Consider the following 20950-nt stretch of genomic DNA (forward strand, 5'->3'; position numbering starts at 1 on the left):
CTGTGTTTTTTAAGTTCAATCTTTGAAAATTTGATTTCCGGAAATTTTTGTGATCAATGATTTTTTGAAACGTCTGAACCTTCGATCTCCGGAAACTTTCGGATCGCAATTAGCCAAACATCCTGATTTTTTCCAGAGCACAATCAGCCCTGTTCCAGTAAACCAGTGTTTCCCAAACTTATGACTTTTGCGTACCCTTTCTAAATTTATCATAACGCTGAGTACCACCAATAAAAAAATGAATGAATTTTTTACAATAAAAAATTGCACCAAAGTTAAAAATCAAAACTGGCTGTTAACACCACTAATTATTAACTGTTAACTCTGCAAAAAATAGCCAATAGAAAAATACGTAATCTTAAATTTTCTTGCCTAGCTTTGTTTTCAAATAAAATTTTTTGAAATTTTCGTTTGTTGCAAGATATTTCGCATAAGAACACGTACCCCCGCTAAACTGTTCCCGTACCCCTGGGGGTACGCGTACCACACTTTGGGAAACACTGCAGTAAACGAACAGCTCACAGAGCAGACAATTTTTTAGGTCCCAAGAGTGTTCATTTAATGGAGGTTTCCCAATAAAAATATCATAAAATGTTCATAAATTCTAATAATTTTCTGTAAATATATTACAAATTTTACTGTTGAAAAAATTTAGTGCTTAGAATACTAATGTTTATAATAAAAATGATTTTATTTGCAGTACGTGTGCAGACCTTTGTTACTCAACAAGGTTGTGCCCTCCTATATTAAATCTTAAAAAAGTAAGCTGATATTTTCCTAAAAAAATATATATTTGAACAACTTATAACATATTCCTGAATACATTCTTACTTTTGGACGTGCACAAAGACCAAAATCTATCAGCTTCAGATTCTGTTCAGCATCAAGCAACAAATTTTCCTGTAAAAATAAATAGATCCTGATTATAAATAATGTGATTTTAAATCTTGCTTTGATTTAAAGTTTATTTAAAAATTTCTAAATTCCATAGAGAATAAATATAAATAGAATATTGTGAAATTTAAAGAGTTAAAAGTAAGAGCCTCAACAAAAGTCATATTCCTATTCACAACTCGAATTACAAAATGATAAAAAGTAGACTAAAATTTCAGAAAATTTTAACTGTTTAAAATTCTGGAAAACGATTGTAAGTTCCTTCCATTTAAGCTAGATTAGTCTCGTGTAAAAGCAATCTATTAGACACCAAACAACCCAGAAGAATGAATTTAAAAAAGTCAGTAAGTTATTTAATCTGCTCAAATTAAATTTTAATTTTTACACTGAAAAGCTAAAACACAGCTTGTCACTCCCCACCCTGGCGAGTATTAGCTACATAAAAAGCATTAATATTTTTTGTCAAACAATATATTTATAGTGATCAAGTAGCTTCCAGTGTTTTGAAATTGTTTAAACTTAAGCATTTGAAATGACTTTATGAAACCAAAATTTCACGTGGTAATATATTGACAAGAATAAGCTCTATCCATAATCAACACAGAGCATATACAATTTTTAGAACAGACTAAAAAGACATAAAATGAAAAGGCACATTAAATAAATATTGAATGTATCAGATTCAATATTAAAAACTTAAGATTTTACAAAAACTATACTTACTGGTTTTAAATCTCTATGAGCATAGCCTTTCTCATGTATATAGGCAACAGCAGAGATAATTTGTCGGAAAAAAGTACGAGCTTCCTTTTCGGTAACACGATCTCTCTGAATGATGTAATCAAATAGCTCTCCTCCAGGACAGTACTAGCATAATACAAATATTTATTCACAACCTTAATTTTCAGGGTACGAAAAAAATTTAATTTGCTTGATAAAAATCTTTTTTTTTTTAATAAATAACTTCATAAGAGTTTTTCATGTAATTAGCATAAGAGAATAGATTTAAAAATGTTAAATGTAATTGAAATATTTCTTTTAAATATTCATTCAATAGAACTATTTAAATATTACATTATAAAACTAACTTTCTCGTAATTTATGATCTAGTAAATTATTCTGGTTAATATGAATCATTCTTCAATTTATGAGAATACATATACATATTTATTGATTTACTATTTTTCCTAAGTTTAAAATTAACATATTAAAAAAATAATTAATAAATAATTTCTGAAGGAAAATTATAAAGACAACTGTAGACAAAACAAAGGAAAGACAGAAAAAGCAATAACAATGAGCAAATGAAAAAAGTTCGTTCTGTGATTCAGGTCAAAAATTACAATCTGTGGATGAATGAACCGATGTATGAATGGGACCACCCTATAAACGGGTGTGACGTATGGGTGTGGCAGAAGTAGAATTTTCGGCCATAGGTGGCGCCACTGGAAAACAAGAACAATCGCACCCCTCTGCCGTAACAGGCATACGAGAGAGAGAAATAAAAAAAGTTAGTCTACAGTAATATAGAATCTAATCTTAATGGTACAATAGAATCTAGTTTCTGTCTAGACTCAGTAAATTTCCCAAAGAGATCCAGCTTTGAATGTAGGGCAACGACTCAAGTAAAGGGCATTCAGCATCTATGTTACACAATTTGCAAATTTGGCCTAGAGCAATATATATCTGATACATAATTCTTTAATAGACAGCATGGAAAGTAGAAATATGAAAGACTGCAACGTTTTGGGTCATAGCAAGATAGTCACTTAGAAGTTAATTTTGGTCATTTAGAGGAAGTTAAAGTTGCAATAAGGTTTCTGTAGGTGAACCTGTGGAAGAATCATTAGATGGTCGTCTGTGGAAGAATCAAGATGGTCATCTGCGGCAACACACACATCGCTTTCACTAGGGGAGTTAACACTCATTATCGATAACTTGCAATCTTGAGACAAGGTTGCGTGTGAAACTGTTCGAATGCAATTTAGATTAAAAAAATATGTTAATAAAATTAGTCAAATTAAAAAACTAGAAAGGATGTTTTTGACAACAAAAAATCTTTCTTCAGAAAAAGTTTATGTATGCTTTTGTAATATTGATTAAAAATTATGAAAACTTCAAAGAAGAAACTATCAAATACTTCAGATAATACTATAATATTAACATATTTAGAAAGTAATTAAGGAAAGGATTCATAACCAATTTTTAAAAAAGTTAATGTGACTTAAATCAAGATTTTAGTTAAGTTAATATAACCTAAATAACTGGAATTAAATTCTTATAAGAACTAAAACCAGAAATATTCACATTTATATAATAAGAAGCATACATACATAAAACATGAAATGCATATTACAACATTAAGGAGCCATTTGAAACAAATAAAAAGACAAATTACTAAAAATAAAGATTTAAATTAACCAAAACTTTATCTATACTACCAATGATAAAGATCAAAAATTACTTTAAAAAAATTGTAACCCAAACTTTGCTTCCACTTTTCAGCAACGGAAAACGTCAAATTGTTTTCATATAAAAACTTTACCAAATACTAAAACATGAATTTAGTTGAACCAACAAAAAAAAAAGTATGAAAATAAAACTAAGTACAATTATATTACCTCCAAAACAAGAAAAAACTTGTTTTCGGTCTCAATAACTTGATACAATTTACAAATATTTGGATGATTAAGAATTTTTAAAGCTTCAATTTCCAGTTGTACTCTAGGAAGATCATCCTATGAAGAAAAAAAAAATTTTTTTAACAATGACTATTATAATATTTGACATGTAATGATTTTTTCATATGAAAAATGCTTACTCCAAGAGACTGTTTGTCCATGATTTTGATTGCAACTTTCTCACCAGTTAATACATGGGAAGCAAGTTTAACCTTAGCGAAACCACCTAAAGTTTAATTTAAAAAATTAAAGACATTTTCAAAATTATAAAGTAACATAACAAACATTAAGAGAATAATTTAAACATCAATAATAAAAAAATGCTCCATCTAAAGCAAGGATTGTGGATACAGGCTTTAACATATGCTTAGTTTTCTTCTATCAAAAATATTCATGTAATTAATAACATAAGGCTACAATTAGACTGTGTGGCTCAGCAGATGAATATGAAGTAGAAACCATCCCAGAGTGGGATCTCTCTGACGACATGACTAGCATCATTGTAGTTATAAATTCTAATCTGTAAATATATTTCTTGTTGTATTATGTATTATGTTTGTAATGTTCGTCATTGTGTGTTATATCACTGTGTTCATAAATTAGCTTGATATTTCTTACTCTTAATCTTTTCTACTGGAAGTAATTTAAAGTATTGTTTATAAAGAAAAATCTTTATATCTAAAGAATATATGAGGAGAGAAAATGCAAAATCTTATATTACATATTAAAAATAACTTTTGAATAGTGTAAACTTATGCAGAGTTATTCATTACAATATTGATGCCTATAATGCATCAATATTTTATGATCAACTAAATCACGACTTTATTACCAGATTATAAGTCGATCCCCCGGATTTTCAAGAATTTTTGAGGTTTTAAAAGTTGATTGATACACTGGGATATAAGCAATGTATTTTTAAGAATGATTGAATTAAATTCAAATAAAAGATGCAATTTCGTAAATAAAACAAATAATTCCATAAAACTTTGAAACTAGAAGAAATTTTTTCTCACTTTTCCTGATTACTAACTTTTATTCCGAATTTGAAATTTTTCCAAGTCAATATTTTTTTTTTTTAAAAAAACTTCCTCTCTACATTTATTTTGTATTTTTAAAAAAATCAATTCGAAATTTAGGAACTTTAATATTTTGCGTAAGCATTACTCATACCCATATTTCCCCCTTGTCAGCAAAAATAAATAAATTACAAACCTTCTTCTCCTTTTAGATACTTATGTAATGTTTAAATGGCTCCAAACAGTTAATCTGAACAGTAAAATCTGGATTAAAAAATGACATAAATATGGTTTTTTTACTAAAATAAATTTAATTGTTATCAAAATTTGATAACAATTACATTTGATTATCAAAATTTGATAATCAAATGTAACAGCAATTATAAACTTTAACAGACGAAACTTATAGAATGATACCCATTCAATTATATTTTTGATTCTCCATTTTTTAAACAGCTTCATACAATTTAAACAAACTTTCTTTGATCAGGTGATTATTCATTCCACTGTCCAGAAAAAGTCAAATCTGTTTTTATACCTAGAGACTATGAACCAGGGTTGGAGTTTTTGCCGGCAAAAAGGGTTTTTTGCCAGGACAGTGGCAAAAACCTGGTAAAAACCGGCAAAAACTGGTAAAAACCGGCAAAAACCAAATTATCTAAATTGCTGATTAAATGTTATTACAAAATACTTGAAACAAATTTAAATCAATCATAAGGAATAATAATTTTGATACATTACATGAAAAAATTATTTTTAACATATTAATAATTAATATAATGGTAATAATTTTTAAAAGATTGAAAGTTTGTGATCTCTTTTCATTTTAGAATCCTAAAATAAATGTTTTTTCACAAATAAATATTATTATTTGCATAATATTATTATTTATTATAAAAAATTATTATTTGTACAATAATTAACTACACATATTGATAGATATTTTATGTTTTAAATTATAGTTATATTAATTTAAAATAAGTTCATTTCATTGGAAAAAAAAGAATAATCACAAATTTTCCAATCAATAATGTTTTAAACTACTAAAATGATATATTATTACATTATCATTTAATTATGGAATAATAATTTTGTTAATTTTTTTGTAATTATTTATATTTATAGTATATATTTCAATTTTAGGAATAATTTTGTATCAAAAATGTGTTTTTGTCCTCTCATCTTGGAAAATATAGGTTTTTGCCACTTTTTGCCAATTTGCTTGGCAAAAACCTGTTTTTGCCAGGACGGTTTTTACCGGTATTTACCATGGTTTTTTCCACCTGTGGCAAAATCTTGCCAACCCTGCTATGAACTAGAAAAAAATCTACAACACACATACATTAAAAATGCCTAGAATGTTAAAATTGATTTTTCTAAAACATACTGATTTTTTTTCTTTCTAAAACATACCGATTTGTTTTAATATCTACAGAGCCCACAGAGTTAGAAAACTTTAAATCAATTTTTTTTTTTTTTATAAAACTAAGATGAAAAAAATTTATTTACTTTTTTAGTCAAATTGATTTGATTATTGATATGTTGTAATTTTTTTTTTTCATTCTTTTAAGTCTTATTTCATTGATAATGAAGGTTTCATCTAGAGAAATAATAAAACGAGGATATCATAACTTATTATTTGATGTTCAAATTAAAATAAATAAAACTAAACCTGTAAAGCTGCATTATGAAGTATAAATTTTAATTAATTGCATGTCAAATAATTTGCCTTTAATAAAACACACTACAATTATACCCATTTCATTTTAAATTTATTCAAATACAAGTATTTTTAAAACTCATTAAATATGTAGGTAGTGTACATAAATAATAAAATTTAATGACAATTTTTAGGGTGTTGAAAATTATTATGATTTCACGCAGTGGTTACTTAGAAATAAAAATTTTTTAACCACTTTGGGGGGGGGGGCTGGAAACATTATATTTTTGTATAATATTGCCTTTAAGTTATAAAGATATCATTAATATATTTTGTGAGAAAAATGCAAATTGAAACAAAAATATAAAAATGTAAATAATTTTTTTTTCCTTTATCTGATTTTTATTTTTACAAACTCGCTTGCAGAATATAGCCCTACAATCATGGACAGGAAGTTTACAAATTGTGCAGCAAATTTTCAAAGTTTTTCTTAATAAAACAAAAAACTTTCAATTTTTGAAGAAATCAACTCAAACCATTGTCTCTAAAACATATCTCTTGAATATTTTTTCACCTTCAAAAGCATTTAATTTTGCCCAAATTTAAAAGATTTGGCTGTTTTCAACTGCTTATTCATAAAAAAAAAAAAATCTCTTTCTTTGTAACTTTGTCACATTTGTAACTTTCATTTTCACATTTTTTTTTTCAATTTCTTTATTGAAAAAGTGTTAATATAATACACAGTGCATCAGTTCTTAAAAAAACAAACATTACTTTACATTGAAATTTTTAGTAGTCAAAAATTTTTTGACTACTTAATATCTGAGTCTACATAAAGCTGTTGTTTTAAAGTAACTTTGCTTGCTAATAGTATTCCATAGAAAAAAAAGCTGAAATTTGTTCAAAAACTATGTATGACAGCTGACAATCCTATTTGCAAGATGTTTAAGTAGGTGTAGAAAGAATTAAAATAAATTGTGATCTCCAATATAAATAAGTAGTATTTATCTATTACATTATAAAATAATTATATTCCTTACTTCTCAGTTCTACAAACTGAGTTTAAAGCTACTTTGAGTTAGCTAATTTTTCCTTTAACTCCCCTTCCCCCAAATTTTTGTTCAATAAATCCCTAATTATTTGTATAAATACGAAACTTACCAGTGCCTATTGTTTGATGAAGTACATACTGCCCATCCAAAGCAGAGGTTGAACAAGGTTTAGAAGGCATTTTTATTTTGGACCCTAAAACTTAAGGAAAAAATAAAGAGTTCAATTTAGAAAATCATTCCAAACATTTAAATCTAAAATCACATGTCTTTAAAAACTAAGACAATCTCAAATATTTACGAGGAAATAATGAATTAATATTTATACCATTATAAGAAGGTATATAAACGTCAATTCTTTAATACCATTTAAAATGAAATATGTTTAGTACTGAAAGTGCAGCTTATCTAGTTAAAAGAGAACTTTATTTAAAAAGTTAAAATAACTACAACGATCTTATAGTAATTTTAACTTATTTTTTCCTCAACAGAAGTAAACCTCATAAGTTATTGAAAGTATTAACTATTAATAAAACTTATAAATCAGGTTTATTTTAAGAAAAGCAGAGTTCATAACTTGCGTTTCGTAAAAATATAATTTTACATCATTCTCAGTTAATAATGATAAAAATCTGTAGATTATTACCAACTAGCGTTTTCGTGAATGGATTTTTGATTATTGTTTTGTAAGACACAAACATTAAGCAAGAAAACCGTTAAAGGGATATTACCCGGAAAAATTTTAAAAACAAATATTTCTAGTAAAAATACTGACAAGTAAAAAGAAAGCTTATGAGCCTTAAGTTTTTTAAATCTATATATTTTACTTAAAACTATTATCAAATAAAATACGTTTAGTTACCAATTTAAGAGCTGCAGCTGCTATTGATCTTGAAAATAAAAAATAAACAAGAAAACTAACTTTGAAACAACCGCGGTAAGAAGTTGAGTTGCATGGGAAAAATTTTCTGTTAGTGCAGTTATATCTTGCGCGCAGATCAGTGTAACATTCTCACTGTATGAGTTTCGCACTTGAATGGCTATGGATGATGTTTTCTACACTAGAGAGCGCTGCAAGCTCTTGACTGCCTATACTTCCGGGTTACTGTTTTTGATGTGCTTTTAAGACTCCATGGCTTTTAAGCCATTTGGCTCATAACGTGATCATTGCGGTTTGAAACTCTCGAGTAGTATTTCTGGTCCACGTGTATTTCTTACTTGATTTTTTATTTGTGTATAAAAGAAGAATCGTCATTTTAAGACCTGCCATTTCAAGACGTTCCCCTCTGCAGAGGATCAAAATTGTGATGGCATGTCTTCAGATCATCCTCAGGGATGTTTCCCAGAACGTCGCCAATAGCCCATTGCGCAGCTCTAGTGCGACTAAAATGAACAGCAACAACTACAACAGCAATTTCAAGACGTAAGAATTATCATTTGGAAAAAAATCGTTATAAAATACTTCTTAACTCGTCAACAATACACCAACTTCGAAATTTAAACGTAAATGATAATTTGTAAAATAAACTTAATCCCGCTGCTCGAACACTATACTGACACGAACGCATAATAGTGCACGGCTTGCACAAACAGTGATAAGCAAGTAAAAAAGAGAAAAATCAGAGCTGCCAAAAAAGAGAGTACTGTCTAAATCCAGCAACCGTGGCACTTTTTTAACAATACATCTCTAAATAACTAAAATAAATTTTCACTTCAAACTGACCAGAATTACTTAATATCAATTATATTTTATGAAATGCAGCAGATTTGAGCTCAGAAATTATATAATTTATTTTTTTTAATTCGAAACGAAAATATCAGTTTGAAAATATTGCCTCACAGAATAAGCAGCTGTATACTTTTCAACTGCAAGTAGAGCAGGGCAAGAGCTTTTACATTTATATTGTAAACACCATCTATTCACACACTGGTTGAGATGTTTTCGCCAGCGAAAAAACGCTGTTGGTTGAAGATCTTTGAAATATGGTCTAACCCCCCCCCCCAGACTACGCTATCTGAAGAGAAGACTGTTTCTATGTCTTGTCACTTCCCTCTTGTCAGTTGTAAGATATTTTCCCTTTTCTAATTATTTATCGAATTTAATTGTCAAGATAATTATTATTTATCGTATTTAATTGATAAGATATTTTCCCTTTTCTAATTATTTATTGTATTTAATTGTCAAAAATATTATTTGCTTCATTTATAAACTAAATTAAATGCAGTTTTCAGATCCATTTACTTAAAAGTTTTAAATATATTTGAAATCAAGTTAGAAATTAACGTATTTACTCCCTATATATATATAATAAAAAAATTTAAGCGAAGAAGAAAAATTATTAACTAATAAAAAAAAAATTAAAAATACTTAAAAAGAATTTTAAAAATTAAACAAGGCAAATATGTTATTTTTGTAATTTTTAAAAAAAATATATTTATTAATAGTATTTTTTTCTATTTAATTTTTTTTCTTGTTTTCCTTGTATTTTATGGGTTCTATGTATTTGCAACTTAAGGGCAGTAAATAGAACTTAATATTTTTTTTGATTTCCTTTTTTTTAATTATGTCTCTATATTGTGCTGCTTATGTATATAGCTCATGAAATACAATCACCCAAATTTTTATGAAAAAATAAGAGGCAATAATCTTTGGGACAAAGAGCCGTTTCTTGTTTGTGTTCCCCATAATTTAAAAAGTACAATAATTAGGTTCTTAAATTAAGAATTTGAAAAAAATAACAAAATTAAAACTTTTAAGTTTAACTTTTTAAGCTTACCGAAAGTTTATATAAGCTAGAAATTAAGCTTATTATGACTTTTATTTTTACAATCTAAGCCTGTCCTAGTCGACTTTCAAGCATAAGTGATTACTTTTTGTCATAATGATTGAAATAAATTAAGTATGGCTGTGTACAACTTAGATCAGATCTGCTTTTATTTCAATACATTTAAAGTTACATTTTGTGCTGTTATTATAGTTTTAACAAAATAGTTTGCACATTTAGAATATAAAACATTTAAACAGTAAAGTTCAATAAAATTGAATACAATGTCAAATTATCTTGATTATTCCTATTACAGTCAACCTCACTTAAAAGAATACCATCGGTTCCAGCCAAATCTAAGCAATTAAGCGGGTTATTCGATTAAAAGGGGAGTACAATATTCAATCTTAAATTCTAAATTTCTGCAAAAATTCACTTTTTAAATGGTATTTAACGAATAGTATAGCGTTTGGATTAAATAAACTCAGTTTTATGATCAATAATCAATTATAATTAAAACTGTCTGTGCTAGTATCATAAAATATAAATGCCATTTAAAGTTACATAAAAATAAATCAATATTAGTAAAAAGTTTAATATTGGTACTAAAATATTATTTGATCCCTTCAGAAAAAATCAATTATTGAAGAATATTTTTATACCCATTTAATTCGCCAATTTATCAATCAGTTTTTCTCTTTCAATTTCTACTAAGACTTTCATGACATGCATATTCCTTTTAAATACATTCAAAATTAAACTTGCTTAAACCAACTAATGAACAGGAAGTCCCTATTGAAGTGACCACATCCGTATCTTAAATGAAAAACGGAAGTTCCATTTTAGCTGATGAAAACATTTCTCAAAAAAAAAAAAAATTATTTATCACCTTTTTTATGCAATTAGGCGGGGTACAAAAAACAACAAATATCCTTTTAAACAGGGAAGTTTATCATTAGTTTAATATAAAATGATTTGGTTCCATTAAATTTTATTCGTATAAGCAGATTATCCGATATGCAATTAAATGGGGACCACTGTATCCATGAAATAGAAAGTAGGGATATTTTAATTAATACACATTTAAAAACAATATACTTTACCTGATTATTGAATGGAGGTCACAACTTGATGAGCAGAACAAAAAATGTTTTTTTAAAGAAGTTTGGTAATGTCTATCACTAACCTTACAATATTCAAAAAGATATGAATCAGTTGTCAGTGTTAAAGAATTTTTTATTAAATTTCACTAAAATATAGCCATTTCTCTTCAGACATCATCTATTATTTGAAGCCTAAATGTTTCTCATTTGTAAGAGATGAATTTTTTTTAAAAAACATTTTTGAACAACAGTAAGTAGTTAAACATAACAGCTTAGTGAAATTTCGAAAATATTTAAAAGTTTGGATTTAAAGTTATACTATAAAAGTGGTTTTTCATCTGAATCATTTTGGCATATTTCCACATCAGCTTTAAAAAATCGAGCACATTCATATTTCTTTATTTTTCATTCTAATAACTATAAACTCAATAAAATGAACCTTAACCTTCTTCTGTACCCTTCTATCTTTAAGCCCTTAATTTATTCTTTAAGTAATGAAAAAAAATTTTTTATGATAAATTGTCACATAATTTTAAAATTTTTTACTGAATGTTTTGATTAAAAAGATTCAACTACTGAAATACTTAAATTAATCAACATAGTCACAAATCTTTTTCATATTTAAATTATATCTTGTACTACAGATAAAACTGTCTTTATTAAAATGTCTGAATTCTAAAAGTTCTATATATAATAGCAAACTGTGCCTAGACTAGCAAATGCTTATTTAATGCAATATATATATGAGTTTTTTAAGTAAAGGCCATTTTGTTACATACATTGTGTGCGATGAGTGCACGCATAGTGTCCTTGCATTCCTTGCTTTGAAATGCTTAAAATTAACGAATCGTCTAACTTGTGAGAGGTACTGTCAATGATATGTTTCTTATCAGCAGGGAACCTGCCTGCTGCAGACATTCATTGCCAAAGTTGTGAAGACTTTGCCAACACTAAATTTTAGATCTAAATGTGTAAGTGTGTTAGAAACTTCAAAGCTGGCCGCAGCAATGTTCGCAATGGGATCCTGCTCTGGTAGCCCATCTGTGATTACAGACGATATGGCTACTCCACTTGAAGTGAAAATTCTTCACTCATTTCTTCAGACATTTTAACATAAGCACTTTTAAACGACTTTCTATGCCACGAGTGTCTATGTCAATCATCTCGGCGGCAACCACTTCAACAACAATGAACACATGAAAACAGCTTTAAACTCTTGGTTATCAGATCAGACGGCAAGTTTCTATGAAGAGGGTATTCTAAATCCAGTCGATAATAAGTGTTCAAACAAACTTGGAACTACGTTGAAAAACAGACACATAGATATAATCTTGAAAATAAATTTGGTTCTTGAAAATTTTATTTCATTTTGTTTTTACTTTCAAACAGTATTTACTTAAAAACCATTCCTCACATAAATATAGATAATTTCTCTGTAATTAAACACCAAATATAAAGAATTCTGGTGAAATTTTCAAAAAAATATGATGTGTAAAACTTTCTGGAAATTAAAATAAAGAAAGCTACATATAAAAAAATTTACTAGAAATATGTACAACATTTACACTTTTTTACGTTTCTTTACAAAAGATTTGGGTTTTAACGAATTTTTCTCCTGATCAGGTTTGTCCTGAGTCTTCTTTGTTGCTAATTTAGCTTTACGTCCCTTTTTCCCTTTGTTTTTTAATTTTGCTTCTTTCCTCTTCTTCTTTTTCTTCAAAAATGCCTGATAATCTTTGTCAGACTTTGATGATCCATTCTGCTGTTTTTTATCGATCTCACTTGAAAATTTTACTTTCTTAGGCAGTTTGCCTCTTGAGGAATCGGAAGAAGATTTTCGTTTTTTTGACAGAGGTAGGATGCCTGAAATTAAATGAACTTATTAAATCATGCATAAAATAATCTTAAAGTCTGTATAAAAAAAATTTAGATAAAATTTGACATTACTATCATCGGGTTCTTGTCCAACAGCTTCTCGATACCATTTCAAATCTTCCTCTCTCTCCTCATCACTAACAACTTGAGCATCAATACTCTTCTCTTCTTTATTGTCAAGCAATTTCTTTTTCTCAACATTTCTTTGTTGCTCTGCACGACGTTTCTCTTTTAAAAGTCTATAATGCACAAGAAAACATAAGCAACAAAGTATCTAATAAATATTCAATACATAATTTTAATCTCTTATAACATATAGAATAATAATGTCATTTTGGTCAATCTAATTTTCAAAACATTAGTCAGCATTAAAGTATCACAGCATAGTCATATAGTTAGGAAAATACAGTACTTCCTAACATAAGACACCATATGGACGAGACGTTTTGTCACTTAAATTGAGTTAATTAATAGATTTAATGCCTTTTTCAGAAGGTACATAAAACCTTAAAAAAATATTAATTAATTGGAGATTCAGAAAATTTCTGAAAGGCTCGTTTAAAGCAACAATCCATATTTTTGTTTTATTTTTATTTCCACTCTATCCTTCACCACATAACTTTAATATTACGTTTTTATGAATTACACATTTCTGCCAGATTAATTACATCAATTTTTCTTTCTGATATTAATGAACTAAACTGATATTTTATATAACATATGATTTATTACTCCCAATTAGCTATGCATTATTTATTACTACCAATTAGCTATTGCATATGATTTATTACTCCCAATTAGCATGGAGAAAATGCAGCAGATATAAAATAAACAAAACAACTCATACAAGAAAAAAGTCACAAGTAATCTGCAAGCTAATAGTAAGTACAAAATATTTTTATAAAACTTATTTAAAGCTGCCTCCTCAATTCTAATGGCACATATTCAAATTTAATGGTATATAAACAACAAATGGTAGTAATAAATTTTTCTGGCGATTAAAGCTATGCACTAGAAATAAATTAAAAAGCTAAACAATAATTCTGATTTAAAAAAATAATAATAATAGAAAATTTAATGATTCTCAAAAAGTCTTTATTTATTGCAAGAGTACTATAGAATAAAAAACTATGTAACTCACTTTTTTTCTTTACATCTTTCTTTCAAGGCTTTAATTTCTTCTGGGGTTTTAGACACAAACTGATGGAAAAGAACTTCCCCACTCATAAGACCTTCTTCAATTTTCATTAGTTGCAATGTCATTCTTGGACCAATTTCATAAAGCCTTAAAATAAAAACATTTCTTTAAAAAAATATTTAAATAAAATAATTACAACACAGTTCTAAATATGTGTGGGACTCAAAAACTAAATCAAAGACAAAACATATTTCAAGAAAACAATATAATCCTTAAAATAAAATAAAAACATTTTCAAAAAAATAAATATTTAATTAAAACTAATACAACACAATTCTAAATATGCGTAGGATTCAAAAACTAAATCAAAGATAATAAATAATGCAAGAAACGAATATAATCATCACGAAGAATAACACTTCTGCCCAACTATGATAAGTGTTATTCTTATTGAATAACTTTATAATGCTATAAACAAGTGCCATTATTAGCACTAAGGGAACTTAACTAAAAGAAACACAAACATATTACAGAATCAAGAGTTACAATGTTAAATTTGATAAATAAAAACTTTATATTTTAACTCTTATTCATTAACTAATATTTCTGTTGTTTATATAACTTTTTTTTCATTCTGCATCTCAGTACAGGTGAGGGCATATGCTTATAATACTGAAACTACTTAAAATGTTCCAATTTTGATGTTTTCTTGCATGATTAATTCCATAAAAAAAGATAATCCTCCTCTCTAATGATAAAGAAAGAAAAGAGGTAATAAAATTGCCCCAAACATAATTATTCTTTAATAGTTATTTTTATTTGAGAGACAGATGTGTTTAAAAAATGAATGAAAAATTTAAGAAGCAAAGAATCATTTGAGTTGACTTTTTAACTGCAAGTTCGATACTTTAAATTTAAAACATAATTTTATTCATCTTGAGAGAACCGAATCACTGTTGGGCCCCTGGGAAAAAAGGCATGTTTATTCACAGAAAGCACACTTTTATGTCTGATTTCACCATTGCACTAATTAATTAGATCAACGGTTCAATCTCTATTGCTGTCACAAATAAACCAGTTGTTTTTAACCAATTCAAGATTTTATGAAATTTCACTTTAAGACAATCATTTTTAGTTGAATATGAATTAAAAAAATTAAAGTAGCACTGAGAATTATGATACAAAATTTGAATTTAGAAGCAAATATACAAATTTAAATTATATTAAATATCTGAATTTTACCACTCAAGACTAACATTAACATTAAGATAGCTAAAGAACTTCTAAGTAACATAATTTCCCCCCCTTTTCTTTCACTAAATTTGGTTGAGATCTACAAACAACAGTTGTTTGTCATAAAAAAGTAAATACTGTTATTTTTAAATAAATAAACAAAGATATATTTAAAAATATGTTAACAATATACTGACTGACACAAGTTGAATGCTTACCGTATAGCACTTTTCTCAGAAGCTATGTTCCCTCTTGATGATATTGGCTGAGGTAAAGTAACCGTATTTGCTGCACCATCAAATTCAACTTCACTTTCAGAGAGATTACCAGATTTTTCAATGAAGTCTGAAATATCTTTATACTGGCTTAAATTTGGAACTTTTGATTGGATAAGTTTTTTAACAGCCTTACTCATTCCTGTAGGAACAACTTTTATGGCACTATTTAGAAAGAGAGTGAATTAAGTTAGTCTAAATTTAAGTTCAAGTATTTTTAATGATAAAATAGAAATATTATTAAATTTAAAATATAATACTCAAATGAAATTTCATCAATTTAAAAATATTTACTGTAGTTCTCAAATTTTTCCTACAAAACTGAAAGAAAATAATAATGAATTTAAAAGATACACAGAAAAAAGGGATGAAAAATTTTGGATTATGTTGCATATCTATAGCACGTTGGGTGGGGCTATGATGTGCCAAACTCATAAAACAATTTAAGTAATATAACAACAGCAGATGGTGCTAAAAACTATTTCTGACAAAAAAAGAAATTAAAAGAATGAACAAAAAAAAAAAAGAGGAAGAAAGGCTACTAAGGCACATTAAAGTTTTAGAGCCTGTTTATATTTAAAGATAACTTATTCTTCTTTCAAGAGAGATAATCTAATATAAATTCATAATTACAAAATATTTGGGAAACTTAATGTAATGTGTGAAAAAAATTAATTCAGAATATTATGCTCTGCTACAGAAGAAATCAGAAAAATAATCAGAAAATCAGAAAATTAATCAGAAAAATAAAATATTAAAGTTATTTCGATAGACATTTTACAGTAGAATAATATATAAGTAAAACATTTTTCATGTATTTCAAGGATATAAGTTATTATTAGGGATCAATTTTTTCAAATAACAAAATAATCAAGTAAAGATATCCATATAAATTTTCTGAAACAAACTAGATAAACTACATACAATGCTAAAAAACAGCTTGTAATTATTTATACATCAAAACTCTAAAATTTTGTTACACTACTTTTTTTTTTTAGATAATTACATAAAAACAACAGCAAAGCAAGCAATAAACAGATAGTAAAGTAAGTTTTAATATTAAGCTTTATAGTTTTATAGCAAAATTATTTCTCTATGTATTTAAATATAATAAATTATCATAACATAAATTTACTCATGAACAGATAAAAGTAAGTAATAAAAATTTTAAAATAATTAGATTAAGTTTTTTTTAAATTAAAGTTAATGAATTAAAACTTGATTACCTAAACAAAAATTTTATTGCATTAACATATTAAAAAAAATCATTAGCAGTTTCTTGAAATGCTTACTATTGTCTCAAATCCAAAGTTTGGTCTTCGTTATAGTTTATGAGTAAACATCTTCGAATCGTATTTAAGTTTGTCTGTAAGAAAATAAAAACTTATTGTATTATGCCTTCAACACGGTTAAAATGAAAACACAAAAAAGCTTCAGAGAGGCTACACAAATAAACAATAAATATAAGAGAAATTTATCTAGTACTAATCCATGTTCATTAAAATAAAATAGTTAAATATTAAACAATTTTCATTAAAACAGACAGTTTATAAAAGTATACATCTATAACTAATGATACAACCTGACATTAGACTTAAAATGAATTTGGGGACATTTCGCATAAATAAGTTTAGAAAAAAAAGAAAAAGTAAACTATAACACACACACAGTTCACACTCTTTAGTTATGATCTCAAAATACATGAAATCCCATTTGTTCCACAAACACCATGTTATTTTAACATCCATTAGAACCTCTAAACTGAACAGTTCATTCCAATATCACACGTAAAATTTTGTATCACTTTTTTTTTTAATTCCTAGAAAATAACTTCAAAAACATGTGTTAAAAATTTTTGAACTTTGAAATCTAACATAATTTTAGTACAAATATTAACATCTTAGAAGTAGTTTCAAAACACTATGTTTTCGGGGTATTTGGGGATAGGGGAAATGGCCCCAATCAGTTCTTTAGCCGACTTAACCTTTTTGGAACAGAATGAAGATTTATAAATGAAATAAAAGCATGCAATACTCGAATTATAGTTCCAGAACAACACAAAAAAGTAATGAATCACAGTTACGGTGCATTACGGCCCCACCACACCTCTTGACTGAGTTTGAAAATACAGAAATTAGTTTCTTGTTAAAACAAATACTTCAAATGATGTGTCTTACCTTATTAACATTTATAGATGGGAACATGTGTTGAAATGTTGTAGCCATTAGCTTAAAATGCATACCATCACCAGAGAAGTTATTTAAAACAAGAAGAGGATGATGATCAAACAATTTTTCATATATTACAGATTTCTTTTGGGAAGATATAATATCTTTAATTAAAGAGTACTCTTTTACTTGGTAGGTCAATGTAGGACCATGTGGAAGTTTTGCTGTTCTCAAATAGATAGCATTTTCAGTCTTAGTGAAAACTACTAAATGTGTAACATTTAAAGGACCCGCTATATGAACGAAATCTTTCAACACATTTGCTTTTTGTACCTGCAATAAGAAAAATCACAGCATGAAAATTCTGCATCAAACAGGGTAGTTATTCAAAAAATGCTGAAAATTCTTTTTAGTTCCTTTGCTTACCTTTAAATGAGAAGCGGTATATGGTTCCATTATTTTTCGAAAATTTAGCAATAGTTCATGACCATTCTTTCCAAGCCTTCCTCTGTTTATAACAAATGAATGAGGTGCTTTAACGAGTTCTTCAGGCTCATCATTGGCTATTCCTTTTCTTGCGTTCTTAGCAGCTTTACCTCTCTATAAAAAAAAGGGACAATATTGAAAATAAAAATATTTTCTACTAATAAAACAAATAGAAAAAATATGAGAAAAAACAATAAGGTTCTATTCAAACTATTGATAGTCACTTTTCATATAGGAATAAAACATCAATTTGTAAAAATGAGACATATATTTATAGTAACTTTAATGGTGTAAAATAAATGTTTAAATTAAAAATAAAAGAAATCTAAAAAATGTTTGGCTTAAGTATAGCGGCCAAAATAAAGAAGGAAAAAAATACATTAGATTATGTAAAACAATATAAATTTCATGCTAACTTTTTTCTTTTATCAAAAATAAAATAGGAACATACCAAGATCATAACACTAATAAAATAAAAACCATTAAATAAATTTACTTCAATACTTTACATTTATAATTGATATAAACTTGATGACTGTAAAATGTTTTTTATTATGTTTATTAAATTCTTAATTATAAATAATGATAGATAATGAATTCATATAATTAATTATAACATATAATTAAAAGGGATTTCAAAATGAAAAATATTTTGAAATTTTTTAAAGAATATTTAAAAAAGGAAAGCATCAAACTGATTGTTATAAATGTGGCTTTGCTCATTATCTAGCAATAATACTTAATTAACTACTCAAAAAACCAATACACAGTGGAATTTTATTTAGAAACTTTCTAAATTTTGAAAAATGCTCTCAAAAATACAATAAACAGGAAAATTTTTTAATTAAATTAGGAAAAATCAGCAAAATCTAGTTGATTTGGCAGTTAGGACCCAGACTAAAGCCAAGTTTTAAATGTTTTAACCAAAGGCAATTCAATCAAATTTCAAATCAATAAACAAATTTACTATCAGTTGAACTATTTTATTAAAATCCAAACATTAACATTTTGAAAATGTAGCATACATGACTTAAATAGACTAATAAATAATGAAAATAATATAAATAATGAAACACATTTTATTTTCATTCCATCTTTGCACAAACCAGGTAAACTATTTTTACTAGTGCACCAACCTTTAAAAGTTCAATAAACATTCAAATGCACTAACATTCACAAGCACTTGAAGCAACAGTTGATACTTTCTTAGATTCCGATTACCCTTTATATAAATATAATTCAGTTTAAATAAAACGTCTTATCCTATGAGTCCTATTTTTAAATGAAAGAATTTTAACTGTCTCCATTATTTTGTCATTTGAGTCCTGGACAGCTATGCCCAAATATTTTGGATTTTTTCCTTACAAGTTCACAACAAACTGTGGCTATTTCTCATAAGAAAATATCAAACCATTTTTATTAATTTAAAACCATTTACAGCCTGTCACATGGCCTATAATTTGTATGTCTTCAAATTTAAAGCATGAACACGTTAACCTTATACGATTTTTATAACTAATTGAAATGGTTTTACAATTGTCTAATAATTAACATTTATTATATCAGTTAAAATATTTAAAAGGATATTTCCGTGACTGTTTGGGCTAACATATAATCGCAAAGATGATAAAGAGATTTTAACTTGCAAGATTTTAATTAAAGAGATTGAATTAAAGAGATTTTAATAAATAAAAAAAGTAGGAAGGGGTTAGCCCTATGGTGGTAATAAGTTATTACCTTTGATTTAGTCCCCTTCTGTGCTACTTTATTATTTTCCGTTTATTGAGGACCATTGCCTGGAAGTAGCCGAAACTAGAAGATTTTTTAAGCATAAGTACAGATACCGATATCTTCCCAAATGTAAATTTTGCAGGTTTCGTGAGTTTAATTTAATGATATTCATGAAATAGGCAATTCAGATTCTTTCTATTTTCAAGTGGAGCTCGTATTTTCCAAGAAATTTACAATTACCTTCTAAATTTGAAAGGAAAAATAATAATTACCTTATGCTTCCTCTTTCCCATATTTTTAATGAATATTATTAATAAAACTACTACACGTGAAGAATTAGGAAAACAATAACAAACTTTAATGTAATCAATTTTACGCTGCTGCTAGTTTGTTTTTGTGCAGTTGTAAACTTACAAATTGAGGTAATTTGGTTTATATTGTGTTTCATACAAATGAAAAAGTTTGCATTTGAGAAAATTAAATTTATAAATAGAAAGTTTTTGCAACAAGTATATTGGCTATTTAACTTTGAAAAGTAATTAGTGCAAAATATAGTAGTGTGTACTGCTGTGAGTAGAGCATTTTACTTGAAACTTGAGTGCTCATAAAAATTGATAATGTGATAGCTACAAACAGAGTAAACACGTGTAAATTTTTGGCATGTATCCTGCCATCAATTTAACTATCAATGGAGCACGGGCATTGATTGTAAATAAACAATTAATGGCAAGAGCCTGGGTGGCAAGGGTCCCATAACTAGGATATTTGGTCAATTTAGGAATTGGTAACTGGGCGGAGTGAGCTTGACGCTAGCTTTTATCCATCAATCTTCTTATAACCCTATATTGATTGTGTGACCAAACTTTTTCGCCA

The 20950-nt window shown here is 27.1% G+C and overlaps 2 protein-coding genes across 7 annotated transcripts in view; both read right to left on the reverse strand.

Moving 5' to 3' along the window:
• Window positions 1-8316, reverse strand: part of LOC107444551 (maternal embryonic leucine zipper kinase) — a 28529-nt gene extending 20213 nt beyond the window's left edge. Inside the window, exons 1-6 of one of the 5 annotated variants that reach the window (XM_087165296.1) lie at window positions 8226-8316; window positions 7416-7505; window positions 3716-3801; window positions 3516-3632; window positions 1618-1761; window positions 832-900 (exon numbers count right to left, since the gene is read on the reverse strand). In XM_087165296.1, the coding sequence (XP_087021422.1) occupies window positions 832-900; window positions 1618-1761; window positions 3516-3632; window positions 3716-3801; window positions 7416-7505; window positions 8226-8259 (540 nt within the window). In that variant the 5' untranslated portion in view covers window positions 8260-8316. Of the gene's footprint in view, window positions 1-831; window positions 901-1617; window positions 1762-3515; window positions 3633-3715; window positions 3802-7415; window positions 7506-7949 lie in introns of all 5 variants that reach the window. The other 4 variants (XM_043038758.3, XM_087165304.1, XM_043038757.3 and 1 more) reach the window with 4 other exon arrangements.
• A 4379-nt stretch (window positions 8317-12695) lies between these two features.
• LOC107444556 (suppressor of SWI4 1 homolog) lies at window positions 12696-20868 on the reverse strand. 2 transcript variants are annotated; one of them, XM_071179726.2, is made up of 8 exons: window positions 20350-20868; window positions 18287-18460; window positions 17870-18193; window positions 16985-17058; window positions 15636-15857; window positions 14188-14331; window positions 13119-13285; window positions 12696-13034 (listed from the first exon to the last, which is right to left on the reverse strand). In XM_071179726.2, the coding sequence occupies exons 1-8, from the start codon at window positions 20368-20370 to the stop codon at window positions 12733-12735; spliced, it is 1428 nt and encodes a 475-aa protein (XP_071035827.2). In that variant the 5' UTR covers window positions 20371-20868; the 3' UTR covers window positions 12696-12732. The 2 variants fall into 2 exon arrangements, with proteins under 2 accessions (XP_071035827.2, XP_087021438.1); XM_087165312.1 differs by having other exon boundaries at window positions 20084-20867.
• Window positions 20869-20950: the final 82 nt, after the last annotated feature.

This window comes from Parasteatoda tepidariorum, chromosome 1, assembly GCF_982258835.1.
Source record: "Parasteatoda tepidariorum strain Cologne lab strain chromosome 1, Ptep-v5.0, whole genome shotgun sequence".
Lineage (NCBI taxonomy): Eukaryota > Metazoa > Arthropoda > Arachnida > Araneae > Theridiidae > Parasteatoda > Parasteatoda tepidariorum.